We start from the raw sequence: 15,215 nt of genomic DNA, 5'->3' as shown, positions 1-15,215 counted from the left end.
AAAAAAAGGTAAAAAAAGGCGCCAAGTGTGCATGTACGTTCCATAAAAAACTGTACTTTACATAAACTAAAAAAAAACCGTTACATAAATAATATAGTTCAAGTGGTAATGTTGTTAATTTTTTATTATAAATTACCCCTCAGTAATACATATGCATGTATTAAAAAAGAAATGAAATCAAATCTTTAAATTACGCCAAATGCAAAACAAATATATAATTTGCAACATATAACATATACTATTGTATTTCGTAAATTGCGAAAAGAACATATATTTTATTGCAACATATAACATTTAATTAACGAGACAAAATGACGTACCTTTATCTTTCTATTCAAGAGTCTTTTATATATTTGCAATGGAATACAACATTTAATCTAAAAAAAGTTAAAGACGAAGCATCACAAAATGAGAAAATTTTATTAAAATAAAATTTTTTATGTAAAAATACTTTTTTTGGCGCGCTGCTAGACCTCATAATATAATAAGATGATCATCAAATAATATCGAATAAAAAAAATAATGAAGAGATTAAGAAAATGAGGTGGACTACCAATATACTGTGAGCGCGTGCGTGTGCGTGCGTGTGCGTGTGCGTGTGCCTGCGTGCGAGCGTGTATGCATGTGTGTGTGTGCGTGTGCGTACAAGCAAATAATTAAAAATACCAAATATGAAAAGTAATGAAGAGATTTAAGAAAGAGAATTAGTAATATACAGCGTATATTTTGGTTTAATATGTGGTGGGGGTACTTATTAGGGTGCAAGCTTTCCCCCTTTATGTTATTCTGACGCGCTCGAGTAAATCCCAAAATCCCCGCTTGGCCTCTCCTACTATAAGACTAGTATAGAAATAATGATTTCAGATTTGTAAGACGTGCGGTTTAAGTTAAATTTAAAAGTAGATTTAAAATTAATTATAATCTTAATTGTAATTTTGATTGTAATTTTAATGTTAATTATTGTTAATTAAACAGTAAACACTGTTTATTTCTTTTATGTAACATTTACTTATTCTATTTTGAGGTCTAGCAGCGCGCCAAATATTTTTACATAAAAAATTTTATTTTAATAAAATTTTCTCATTTTGTGATGCTACGTCTTTAATTTTTTTTAGATTAAATGTTGTATTCCATTGCAAATATAAAAGACTCTTGAATAGAAAGATAAAGGTACGTATCATTTTGTCTCGTTAATTAAATGTTATATTGCAATAAAATATATGTTCTTTTCGCAATTTATGAAATACAATAGTATATGTTATATGTTGCAAGAAATTATATATTTGTTTTGCATTTGGCGTAATTTAAAGATTTGATTTTATTTCTTTTTTAATACATACATACGTACTACTGAGGGGTAATTTATAATAAAAAATTAACAACATTACCACTTGAACTATATTATTTATGTAACGGTTTTTTTTTTAGTTTATGTAAAGTACAGTTTTTTATGGAAGGTACATGCACACTTGGCGCCTTTTTTTTACCTTTTTTTAAAAAGGTAATTTTGTTAAGATATGTCAAAAAACGTCAATTTTTGCACCTTTAACTTCACTTTTCTCACAAACCTGACGTGATAGAGCAATTTCATTACCGGATTCGTGTTAAACGCGCAAAAATACATCGGAAATGATATCTTTTATTCAAACAGCAAAAATTACGTCGGGCAGTGTAATTAATTTATTAATGAGTTTTGTCTATTTTCCAACGAAGGTTCATTGCATTTGGCAGTAAGTGGATATACTGAAAGAAAATCGTAATTTCAAAGAAGTATTTCTTTGCTCGTATTAAAAAAAATTATTTCTTTGGAGCAATAAAAATTTCTTTGAAAATAAGATATTGTACAATATCTTATTTACAAAGAAATTTTCATTGATCCAAAGAAATAATTTTTACTATTTATAATTTTTACTATTTTTAATAATTTTTACTTTTTTTTAATACGAGCAAACAAATATTTCTTTAAAATTAAGATTTTTTTTTCCAATGTAGATATCTTATGTATCGCCCTTTTTCACGAATAATTTTCCAAACGCAATATTGAAGTGTCTGTATCGTTTTCTTCAGTCCCGATAATATGTACGTCATATTTCTCAGTCAGAAGATAAATACGGTTCCGATAAGTTAGACAGAATAAAATTATAATGCGTGACATCATCAAATATTTTTTAAAAATCTAAGATTAAAAATATTTAAAAAATCAATAAAAGCTTAATTTGCTTTAAGACCAAAATGTGTTATAAATTAAAGAAAAATTAAATTTAGAAATTTTGACTAAAAATATTTATTTATCTATATTATAAATGTTAAAAATAAATAAAATCAATAATAAGTATAGTGCTACGAGCTCCGAGCAAAGTCTCAATGCTATGTTATTAAAAAACAAAAATTTATTACAACAAATGTTTTAAGCCCAAAAAAAATTGGATCATTCTCAATATTAATCTTGATATAATTTGAAATCAACTTGACGAAATATATAATATGATTAAGACAGTAATTATATTATTACAATTACTACATATATTATTACAATTACTATATACATATATTATTACAATTACTGTCTTAATCATATTATATGTTTCGTCAAGTTATTGTCTATCAAATGAGTTGATTTCAAATTGTATCAAGGTTAATATTGAGAATGATTTAATTGAGGTTAAAACGCTTGTTGTAATAAACTTTTATTTTTTAATAACACAGCATTAAGACCTTGCTTGGCTCATAGTTCTATACTTATTATTAATTTTATAAATTATTTGAACCTTTATTATTATATTATTTTTTAAAAATAAATATTTTTTTATTTTTAAATATATGTAGGATAACTCCGGTATATACGCCGCGCTGGGATTTACGCCGCGGAAGTCAGAAAAATAGAAGGAGTGGGGGTAATTTTCTCGCAATTACTCTGTTACATGCCTTTATGTTATATTAGTATTGAGTTATAATTTTTCAGCTTCTTACTGTTAATATTAATGCAATTATTGCAATTTGAATCGATTTGTCACTGTGTGTGTAACAAGTAGCATCATTATAAATTATAATCTACATAAAACGATTACTGTAAGGCGTGTAAAAGACCTAGTGATTATTTCGTGATACATACGTGTAGAGAAATAGTAAAGCATATTGTATAGCAAAATACAAGTGCTTTGCTTTCGTATTCTTTGTTTAGTTTGTTGAAATCCTTGCATTTTTGCCATATATCCCACCCATTATCTATTATATATATAGCAAAAATGTAAGATATACATATATATATATTTCAAAAAGTTTATTTTTTAATACGAAAACTAAATATTTCGAATTTATAATATTTTTTTCATAGTAGTAGACAGTATAAAATTTTTACTGATATTGTTCTTTTAATATAAACATAGTAAATAATACTTAATAAATTAAGTTTTTGATAGGTGCGGCGTATATATCGGAGTTACCCTACTTATAAAACGATATTTAAATTTTTCAACAAAATCGATGATTTTCCAGGGGCTGCGAGACAGATTTCCGTTGCCAACTTACGTTCCAGACTCCATTATATCGCACGCAATAGTGTTAAGAAAGAGAAGTATGAAAGTCAACATGAATTGATTGTAAACCGTGCGAATATGCGGGATGTTGAAGAGATCAGTGTGTAATGAGTTTCTTTCGAGGAACTCTTTATCCATCAGCACACCGTTTTTGTTGGATTCTCTGCAAGAATATCAGAAATCCAAATATGATCATCAATATATTATAAATCAAATATTGTATTGATTACGTTGTGAATTTAAGTTGGCGCGCGTGTATATTCTTATATCAGTACAAAATTACTTTTTTAAAAAAGGAAAAGTAGGCGCTAAGAAAATGTGCTTCTCTAATAAAACCTAAGTATCCAACCTAATTAATAGTAGTTTTAATTTTTCTTTAAAGATATTTTTATTTAAGGTATTTTATTCCAACCCAAGTAATAGCAACTTTAATTCTCTGTCAAAAATTACTACTCCTCGAAAAAAACTAATGTATTAAATGAAAAATTAAAACCCAGATGCTACAATCTTGGCTAATCAAGTTAAATTCTATCAAATTGAAAAGTAAAACGCAAGTGGTATTATCTTTTGTTACTTAACTCTAATGACATGTATCATTCGTATAAAAGATTTGATATCAACAAAACTGGCGCCAAGTTAAATTCCACATAATTTAATGTATCATTTGTAAAAAAATAAAGTAATTTAGAAGGGCTACAAGCTCGACTTGGATGACAAGGAGCGACCTGGTCAGCCGAAAAAATTTGAAGATAACGATTTGCAGGCATTGCTCAATGAAAACTCATGTCAAACACTTAAAGAATTATCTACGTCATTGGAAGTTGACTTATCAACAATAGGAAAACGTCTTAAAAGTTTGGGCATGATCCAGAAGGAAGGACATTGGGTCCCATATGAATTGAAACCAAGGGATATTGAGAGACGTTTTCTCACGTGCGAACTGCTGCTTCAACGGCAGAAAAGAAAAGGTTTTTTGCATCGGATTGTTACCGGTGACGAAAAGTGGATCCATTATGACAATCCAAAGCGCAGAAAGTCATGGGTTAAGCCCGGCGAACCATCAACATCAGTGGCAAAGCCCAATATCCATGGCTCAAAGCTCCTGCTCTGTATTTGGTGGGATCAGAAGGGTGTCATATACTACGAACTGCTAAAACCGCATGAAACCGTTACTGGAGATCTCTACCGACGGCAACTGATGCGCTTGAGCCGTGCATTGAAGCAAAAACGGTCGGAATACTTCGAAAGACACGATAAAGTCATCTTGCTGCACGACAATGCTCGCCCACACGTTGCAAAACAGGTAAAAACATACCTAGAAACACTTAAATGGGAAGTGCTACTACCGCACCCGCCGTATTCTCCTGATATTGCACCTAGCGACTACCACTTGTTTCGATCATTAGCTCATAGCTTGTGCGAGCAGAAGTTCACATCTTACGAAGATTGTACAAAATGGTTCGATTCGTGGATTTCATCTAAAGACGAACAGTTCTTCCGACGCGGTATTCATTCACTGCCCGAAAGATGGTCAAAAGTAGTAGAAAGTGATGGGAAGTACTTTAATTAATGTATTTTTTAATGTTCATGTGAAATAAATAACGTTCTTTCATTAAAAAAACGCTACGAATTAATTCCAACACCTAATACAATCTTGGCTAATCAAGTTAAATTCTATCAAATTGAAAAGTAAAACGCAAGTGGTATTATCTTTTGTTACTTAACTCTAATGACATGTATCATTCGTATAAAAGATTTGATATCAACAAAACTGGCGCCAAGTTAAATTCCACATAATTTAATGTATCATTTGTAAAAAAATAAAGTAATTTAGAAGGGCTACAATGAACAATTTTTTTTAAATATGTTTATTTTAACAAACGTTTCGACCTCTTTATCAGGTCATCTTCAGTGTTTATGTTTAAATTCTATAAATCTTAAATCATAATTACGCAAACTAGGTTATTAAACGCACTTGTGTTTAAATTCTATAAATCTTAAATCATAATTGTGCAATCTAGGTTATTAAACGCACTCCATGTTAATATTCAAATTCTATAAACCGCAAATCATAATTACGCAAGTCAGGACCATCAGATCCATATTCCGCAGTTATGTGTGACATTCTTTATTCAAATCGCTTAATTAGTCCTTGAGTATAATATTGTTATATGATTTGAGAAGTAATAAAACGTACAGGAAGAACATGCACTCCTTTCATCTATATATATATATATATATATATATATATATAACAATTAATAAAACAGTTATCGTATCAGGCTGCTCCTCGCCCTGATGAAGTGGACTGCAAGGTTCACGAGACGTTGGCATCTCAAGAATGAATCTAGACATGGAGAAAACCCGCGAAACGCATAACCTTTATATAGAAAGCACCCTCAAGTGGAAGCCTCAAGAATAAAATTAATGATTAATTGGTGAATAACTAATAAATATATTCACTCGATATATTCTCAAGTTCTATTAAGTAATTAAATATGTTCATAAATAATTATATAAAATTAAAAAATGCATATTTACCTCAATTCCAGTAAATTATAAGTCTCGTAGTTACAAAGCAACCATTTATTTTAAAATAAAACAGTTGATATAGCAATATGCGATTCTAGTTCAAATTTAAAACCAAAGAAAATAGAAGTTTATTATATGTGTGTCACTAGTGAAGGCTAAATATTATATGACAAATACAATCTTTAAAATGTGTCCTATTCTGGTGGGGTTGAACTAGGAATGGGAAAAAATGTAAGAGGGAGAATGGAGATAGACATCGAGAAGCAAACAAAGAGAAACTATGAAAGAGAAAGAGACTGTAGAATATTTTGATAAGACTCTGGTAGAGACTCTGTATCGTTTTGTCTATTTAAACTTACTTTTTGTCTCTTTATGTGGGTCATCTCAGAAATCAATCTTTTATTATAAGAAGGCTCTTTGTTCAAAATTCTTACATCTTTCTAATTAAAATTATGATTATGATTAACACGATGTTCTGTCACAGAAGAAGAGCTTGTCTTTTTATTAATATCCGAGATGTGTTCCTTCAATCTTGTTTCCAGCTTTCTCTTTGTCTGGCCTACGTCTAGCTTCACAATCATCGCATGAAATCTTATAAACTACATTTGGGTTAGACAATGGTTCCAATGTATCCTTTGCTTTTATTATGAAGTATTCGGGATGAAATATGCTAATTTGCCGTTAAACATATTAGTTATAGGTAAAAAACTTTCTGAGATGGACTTTACATATGGTATTGTAAAATATTTTTCTTTAACGTGAATATTCTGTTATATTCTTATTAAGCATGTGATATTTTAATCTATTTTTAGTAGTGGAAAAGATAAATGAAAGAGGATAACCATTATCCAAAAAAATACGTATAGCGTCTATTAAGTTTTTTTCATGAAAACGTGGATAAGATAACATGATAATCTTGTCTATGAAACCAATAATGACGCCTTTTTTGTGACAAAAGGAATGATGTGAATGAAAATTAAGGAATCTACCAGAACAAGCTTTTTTGTATCTGTCAAAAATAATCTTCTGATTTTCTACAATGATTGTAGTGTCAAGAAAATGTAACCTTCCATCAAAACCAATCTCAATAGTGAATTGTAATCTAGTGTGTAAAGAATTAAAGATACTTAGAACCTGATCAGTGCTATTAGTCGGAGCCGCTACAATTATGTCGCCAACATACCGAAAATAAAATAATAATTGTACAGGTAATTTACGAATAGCCATTTCTTCTAAATCTTGCATCACCGCCATTACAGGTGACAATGGTGAGCCTATTGAAGTTCCAAAAACTCGTTTATAAAAAACTTTGTTGAAAGAAAAAACGTAGAGTTTAAACCAAACGAACCGCAGTTAAAAATTTATTACAGGAAATATTTGTTTTTTTATGTGATCCCATCTTTTTTCAATGATATTTAATGCCAATTCCACGAGAACGTTCGTGAAAAGCGATATGACAGCTAAAGATATCAAAACATAGTTTGAATCAAAATTGAATCCATTTAGTTTTTCGACCAAATGGAAACCATTTTTTATATAACTTGGAGCTTTAGGTATACTATCAAAATGATTTTATGTAAAAACAACGAGAGACAATATAACGGGCTGTTAATTAATGACACGATCACTCTTAAAAGAAAACCCGGTTTATGAATCTTAGTCAGTCCGTAAGCTCTAAGCAAAATCCCATCAGTCGTTAGTAATCTTTTGTAAATATACTCATCGATGAAACCACTTTTTTCCATCTCACTAATATGCCGCGCAACTCCGCAGTCAGTTTCCACGTGGGATCCTTATCAATTATTTGATATGTATCTGTATCAGACAAATTCTCTTCCATTTTAGAAATGTATATGGATCTATTGAGAATAATAGTGACATTTTCTTTATCTGTTTTTGTAATAAGTAACTCTGGGTGGTCGTTGATAAATTTTTTTTGTAACGTTAAATATCAAGACATGATATTTAAAAAACTCACATGCTATAGAAAACGGCAAAATATTAGTAATTTGACTAGTGACCTTAAAAATATACTCTAGTTAAGTTTAAGCTATTATATTTTAGTTCCAATCGCATTATTGCTTTAACATTATTACGTTGTATCTTATCAAATCGGTTATAATAGTTCTTATTATACAATGAAATATTATTATGATTTGTCAGCATATGTAAATGTGGTGGAAACTATATTTAATTTGAGACAATTATTTAGAAATTTGATGCGTGTTCTTATATTAACACTAAATTTCACAAGATTGCATGACTTTTTTAGTAATTTACAATTCCAATAAATTTTATTTTGAGGTAGATATGCATTTTTTTATCTTATACAATTATTTATGAACATATTTAATTACTTAACCCTTGAACACCACACTATTTTCGCCACCTGATTTTACCACACATGGGTTACGGTAACCCTGGAGTCTTCTTTTGCTTTTATCTTGGGATCTAATTTAACTTGGCATAAATTTTAACTTCTTTTTTTTTTAATCGATACAACAGACAGTACGGAAAAAGAATATATAGATAAGAATATCATAAAACTTCCGAAAACCAAGATATTTTGAAAAAAAGGAAGATAGAAATTTCAAAATTAAAAAAAAATCGTTTTTTAAATAAATTAGTTATTTTCCAAAAAAAAATTATACAAGTTTTTAATTTACAGAAATCGAAACATATTAAGTTGTATTTTAAGAAAAAAAAAATATTATTATGAATTATCCTAAAAAATATATTTCTTCGACGAGGTTGAATTTGGATGATTTTCAAGTAATACGATAAAGTTAGTGCAAAAGTCTTTATTATATGACATCTAAATAACAAATGAAATTATTTATTCATTTTTGCGTGGAACAGGCGAAACAAATTTTTGCGATATGTTCCCTACACATTGGCTGTTGGCACTGCAAGTATATGTAATAAATTTTCCTACCTAAAGCCCCTGGATAGAACATCTTCTTTGTTTTTCTATTTTGTTTACAGCTAATATATCGTACGGATCTTGATTTTCTGGAATGTCTGTGTGTTTCATGAATTCTTCGATTTGAATTCGCAATCTTGTTCGTATATTTATTTACAATTTGATTTCGAAATAAAAAAACGTAATAACCATACAGGATTAGCGTAACCCACACAGTAAGTTCATGACGTTCTATCTCGACTGATTCGTGCACGCTGAGGTTGCCAGGCAGAGGATTTGTAGTAGGGATGCGAAAATTCCCCCCCCCCCCTTGTTTCCACTCCATACTTCTGATCGTTCATAAACACCACGCGTTTTTTCAAACGGACTGAGTTACCGTAACCCACGATGGTGTTCAAGGGTTAATAGAATTTGAGAATATTGAGTGAAATATTTATTAATTATTCACTAATTAATCACTAATTTAATTAAGAACAGCTCCAAGCCAATAGAAAACACATATTGTAACATATAATACAAAAGTTCAAAGTTAACAATAAATATATAATAAAACTAAAATGAAATTAAACAAATACATATATTGAGAAAAAACCTAACGTTTCGACCTCCTTCGGGTCATTATCAAAGTTTAAATTTAAAAATAAGTATAACTAGCCGCTAAACATAAACAAATTAACATAAATACATAATCGGAAACTAATTATAAAAAGACCTTCGTTGTTAAGGCTATTATCTTATAAATATGTGGTCGACGCAGAGTAGGTCTTGAATATTATGCCAAATAATTATTCTTACGTATCCAGCAACGCAACATATGCAGTATAAATCGTCAAATTTCGGATGTACATCATAAGTCATATAATAAATGAAGTTGACGACAAATCAAAACCTTTAACAAGCCAGTGAACACTAGTATGTCCTTCACATAATTTAAATTCCGGCTTCTAAATATAAAATAGAATAAATTTACAATTAGGTTAACAATTCGTTGTTAACAATATTACCTAAGTATGTATACAAAAATCACGTATTGAATTATAAAATATAGAAAAGTATCATAACTAACATTACAAGTCAATGCGTTAGAATATAAGATAAACTATTAAAATGAGTCGGAAAATAAAAAATTGTACCAATCAAATACCGTAAGAAAAATTAAAAAGTAATAAAGTATCCAACAATCACATTACAATGTTAAAAATTATTAGAACAATAGTATCAAATATAAAAATTATTTTAAGATTAGTCAGAAAATAAAATGTAAAAAAAAATTTTTTTTATTTTGTCAGAAAAAATATAAAAGAAGTAAAGCATCTTCAAATTTGTTAAAATTTTAATGTAAAAGTATGACCGAAAAAAGGAAAATTAATACCTTAAACAGTAATATGCAGTACATACAATAACCATTATGTCCAAAAAACGTTATATCCATATTTAAAAAAAAAATGTGTGTATAAGTGAAGTCAATCTTGCAGAGATCTATTCTAACTGATCGACCAGAGAACAATGACCAAAAACCGACAAACAAGTATAGAGTTAAACGTCATGTGAAAGGGGTAAACAAGGAAGGAGGAACTAGGAGGGGGTAAGAGAATGTATGACGGGAAGATATGATTCAGGAAAAGTTTCAGTGTCATTTTATCTATTCAAGCCCTGTTTTTGTCTCTTTATATGAACCATCTCAGAAATCAGACGTTTATTATAAGAAGGTTCACTGTCCAATATTTTAACGTTAACCCATTCAAAACTATGGTTGCAATTAATCCTATGGTCTGAAATAACTGACGGAGATCCCCACCTCCACACATTTCAAAAACACGATACTGTTTATTTTTACAATAAGTTTTTTTACAAACGCCTTTATACAATACAACATAATAATGTAAAATCGATTTTGCGTTTGGAGATCAAAGATGCATACAACCATTTACACAATACCAGAGACAATGTTTGCAGAATGGCGAATCGAGTTTTGTTCATTTTGCCTGAGCCCATTACTTGCAGTTTTTTCATTTACTTAGACAAGATTAATCATCGCTATTTTTTTCAGCAAATGTCTAGAATTGATAAGAAGATAAAATGGTTACAATCTAAACAAATTCTTCAGAATAGATCTCTAATTAAACCGATTTCTTACTTGTGATTGGCATAAAATAACAATTGGTCGAAATTTACTTTCAACAAATTTGATCCTACTTTACCTTGTCAAACTAATGAGTCGATAAAAAACAACGATTCACTGTTAGAAGTAGGAAGGGGGACTCTTGAAGTTTTGGAACAGTCTGACTTGTTTAACAATGTATATATTTCTCCGAACTCTTTTAAAGAGGCTTCACCTTTGGATTTATTACATGACAAATGGTTCATCAATCTTAGTAAGACGGAAATACCCTATGAAGTACAATTATTGTTACAGTTGGGGGGGGGGAAGTATTAACAAGTTTAACATTAATAGAACTAAGATTGAATTTATAAAAAGTGTTGAGAATAATTTTATCAGGTCGTCTTGGCAATTTGGTTAATTTCACTAGAAATAATTTTATCCCTATTCTTAATAAATTATCTAATAGGTTTCCATCAATGAACCATAATGACAATTGATTTATGGTTGGTTAAATCTTACGAATCAATTTATTAGAAACCATGATGATTTACTCATAACACATGCTGATAAAGGAAATGTTACGGTAGTATTAGATAAAATGGATTATGTTAGGAAGATGGAGACTATTTTGTCAGATGAGGATACTTATTTAGTTGTTAGTAAGAATCCTGTGAGGACGTTGACTAATGACCTACGTTGCCTAATCACAAGATGGAAAAGTAAATCTTTCATTGACGATTCAACATACCAAAGATTACGTACTACTGATGGTAATACACCGAGAGCTTATGGTTTGCCGAAAATTCATAAACCAGGTAATCCATTAAGGGTCATAGTGTCGTCTATTAATAATCCATTATACAATTTGTCTTTATTTCTTCACAATATCATTTATAATAGCATTCCGAAGGCTTTTAGCCAGGTAGAAAATAATTTTCATTGGATCGACAAATTAAATGGAACATTTTTCGAACCGGGTTATATGTTAGCATCTTTGGACGTGGTTTCCCTTTTTACTAATGTTCCCATAGAACTCGCTTCTGAGAGCATTAGGAATAGATGGGTCAACATTTCATGTAAGGTTAATATACCATTAGATGAGTTTTTGATAGCTGTCCATTTAGTGTTAAATTCTACGTTTTTTTAATTTAACAACGAATTCTATAAACAAATTTTTGGTACCCCCATGGGTTCACCTTTATCTCCTATCATAGCGGACATAGTTATGCAGGATTTAGAAACTGTGGCCTTAGAAAGATGTCCTATTCAACCTTTGTTTTATTATCGTTACGTAGATGATATTATATTGGCAGCTCCGGGTGACTTATTAAACGAAATTAAAGATATTTTTAATTCTTTGCACATTAGACTTCAGTTTATTATGGAAATTGGCGATAAGGGTAAATTGAATTTTTTAGACACCACGGTTATTGTTGAGGAGAATAGAATTATTTTTGACAGGTATTATAAGTCAACATATATTTTCAGGAAAGTTTCTTAGTTTTTGGTCTAATCATCCTTCTTGTCACAAAAAAGGCGTTATTATAGGTGCAGTTGACAGAGTAGTATTTTTGTCTCATCCACGCTTTCATTTTAAGAATTTAACTGAAATTATTAAAGTTTTTTCAGTGGTTACCCTTTAGATTTTATCTTTTCAACAATTCAGAGTAGATTGGATCATCATACTTTTAATAATGAAAACAGTATTGATACCAATCTGTATAAAAGAATCAGAGCCGCAAATAAATATTTCACAGTACCTTATGTAAAATGGGTTTCAGAAAGTTTTGTTCCTATAACATGGAAATTTGGTTGTAAATTAGCTTACACTATTCCGAACTCCTTAAGAAATTACATTAAGAAAGGGAAAGATAGTCTGGATTCTCTATCCTATCAAGGTGTAGTATACAAAATATCGTGTGAGGATTGTGAGGCTACATATGTTGGCCAGACTAAGAGGAGACTGAAAACGAGACTTCAAGAGCACGTTTCTGACATCAGGAAAAAATCAGGATCTCCGTCAGTTATTTCAAATCATAAGATTACATATTAATTGGTACCAAAGAAATTGGAACAACGTATTGTTCTCGGATGAGTCACGATTTTCTTTGTACCAGAATGATAGACGAATACAAGTATGGCATCGTCGTGAAACGAAGAAAATTGCTGTATGCCAATTAGAAGTTTCTTTGGTGGTTCCGTTATGATATGGACAGGTATATCTCGATTTACGCCTCTTGTTATTATACCACCTCCTGATTAACGTCTATACGATATATCAACGAAATATTGCGTCCATATGTTCTTCCAATGCGTGATCGGATGGGGCACAGATTCATACTTATGCACGGTAATGCCCGTTGCCATACTGTATTTATTACACAAACATTTCTTAGAGAAAATCGTGTTAACCGTGTTAAAATCGTTTTGAACCACCCGCCGATGAGCTAGGACCTCAACCCGATTGAGTATGTCTGGGATATGCTTGAGCGTCGATTGCGACAACATTATCTACGAATACAAACATTAGAACAATTAATAGAAGCACTCCGTCAAGTTTGGCATCAAATTCCGCAAGCAGCGATCCGGCGGTGCATAAACAACGTTTAAGAGACGTAATTTATAATAGAGGCAGCAATACCTCATATTAAAATTATATATTTATTTTTATTTTTTTCGTTTACAAACACGCGCGCGCGCACACACGTACACGCACACAACACAAGAAGCGTAAATCCGACTGTGCAACCTCCACATAGTACGCTTCGGATAACGCTAATGCCAGCAGTGTGATCGCATGCTGCGATATAAGATTAAATTCAAATCAGCAAATATCGTTTTGCCCAAAATCGTAACTTCGAATATGAAGAACATTAGTTTAAAAATGTCGCAATTGTTTTGTATAAGTCTCGTTGAAATTAGATCCTAAAGTGTAAAATTACGTTAATATTATAGGGTTTCTCTCTTTTTGATCAGAATAGATCAAATTAAATAGAAACAGATAATTGTCTCAGTTTTCAACTTTACCTTTTACTTAAATTTTTACATAAAAAGCTTATCTGTGTCTAAAAATTGATAAAAGAGAATCTTAAAGAGAAAACTTTGAACTTTTTTTTGCTTTTTTTAAAAATGCTGTACGTCACTCCGTTCGTCTTTTATGAGCAGTCAAAGTCAAAGGGACCATTTTTACTTCAATGTTGAATAACTCGGTAAAAAAAAATTGTACAGAGGTAAAGAAAAAGGTAAATTAAAGGTAAAGGATCACGCTTTCGAAAGCTGTGAATTGTATTTGTGCCCGATTTCTCATTCACGGCATGCAACTGTGCAAAGTTTACAAAAAATTTTGAGATTTTACGGATCTTCCTTTATAATCATGTAGTTGCGTAAAAATCAGTCGGATCGTTATTTCATTATACAGATTTGAAAAGTAGATATTTTAAGCTATAAAATGCTTTTCTTAAAATCTCATTTTGACCATTTTTGTAGAAGTTACACTCCTTTGAAGTTTACCTAGTTTTTCGAAGGTGTGAGAGGTGATGCTTTAATTTCTTTTAGTGTATTATACTCAAAGACTAATTAAGTGACCTGAATAAAGTGTAAGAATTCGTCTTGAAGAAGTTTTCGCAAAATAATATTACCAGGTATGTAAATATGAAACCGGAATGTTTTAATAGAAAATACACGTTTATTGCATGAAAATGATAAAAAATATTTTATTCGAAGTATTGCCCATCGCTAGCTATACATTTTTCCCACTTGTCTGATAATTTGTGGATGCCACTCCAAAAGAATTGTTGCTCTTTTGAGCCAAACCAGTCATCTAGCCATTTTCGTACATCTTCGTAAGAAGTGAAGCGCTGCTGAGCAAGTGCGTGTCCCATCGATGCAAATAAGTAGTAATCAGACGGAGTCAAGTCTGGTGAGTAAGCCGCATGCGAAAGTATTTCCCAACCAACGCCTCAATCGTTTCCTTGACCAGTTTTGCTATGTGTGATGGTGCATTATCATGAAGCAAAATCACGTTGCCTTTTTTGATATTCCGATCGTTTTTCACGCAAAGCTTGATTCAAATTGATCATTTGTTGTCGGTAGCGTTCAGTATTAACGGTTTCGCCAGGTT

The 15,215-nt window shown here is 30.6% G+C and overlaps 1 protein-coding gene across 1 annotated transcript in view; it reads right to left on the bottom strand.

The window, feature by feature from the left end:
* Positions 1-4,351, bottom strand: part of LOC108758808 (uncharacterized) — a gene marked incomplete at its 3' end in the record, with an annotated part of 8,218 nt that extends 3,867 nt beyond the window's left edge. Inside the window, exons 1-2 of the mRNA XM_018503954.1 lie at positions 4,347-4,351; positions 3,529-3,699 (exon numbers count right to left, since the gene is read on the bottom strand). Coding sequence (XP_018359456.1) covers positions 3,529-3,699; positions 4,347-4,351 — 176 coding nt within the window. The remainder of the gene's footprint in view (positions 1-3,528; positions 3,700-4,346) is intronic.
* Between the last annotated feature and the right edge of the window lie 10,864 nt (positions 4,352-15,215).

Source organism: Trachymyrmex cornetzi, unplaced genomic scaffold, assembly GCF_001594075.2.
Source record: "Trachymyrmex cornetzi isolate Tcor2-1 unplaced genomic scaffold, Tcor1.1 scaffold1032, whole genome shotgun sequence".
In the NCBI taxonomy this organism is placed as follows: domain Eukaryota; kingdom Metazoa; phylum Arthropoda; class Insecta; order Hymenoptera; family Formicidae; genus Trachymyrmex; species Trachymyrmex cornetzi.
The sequence above is the reverse complement of the archived record's forward strand: the minus strand, read 5'-3'. Positions and strand labels throughout refer to the sequence as shown.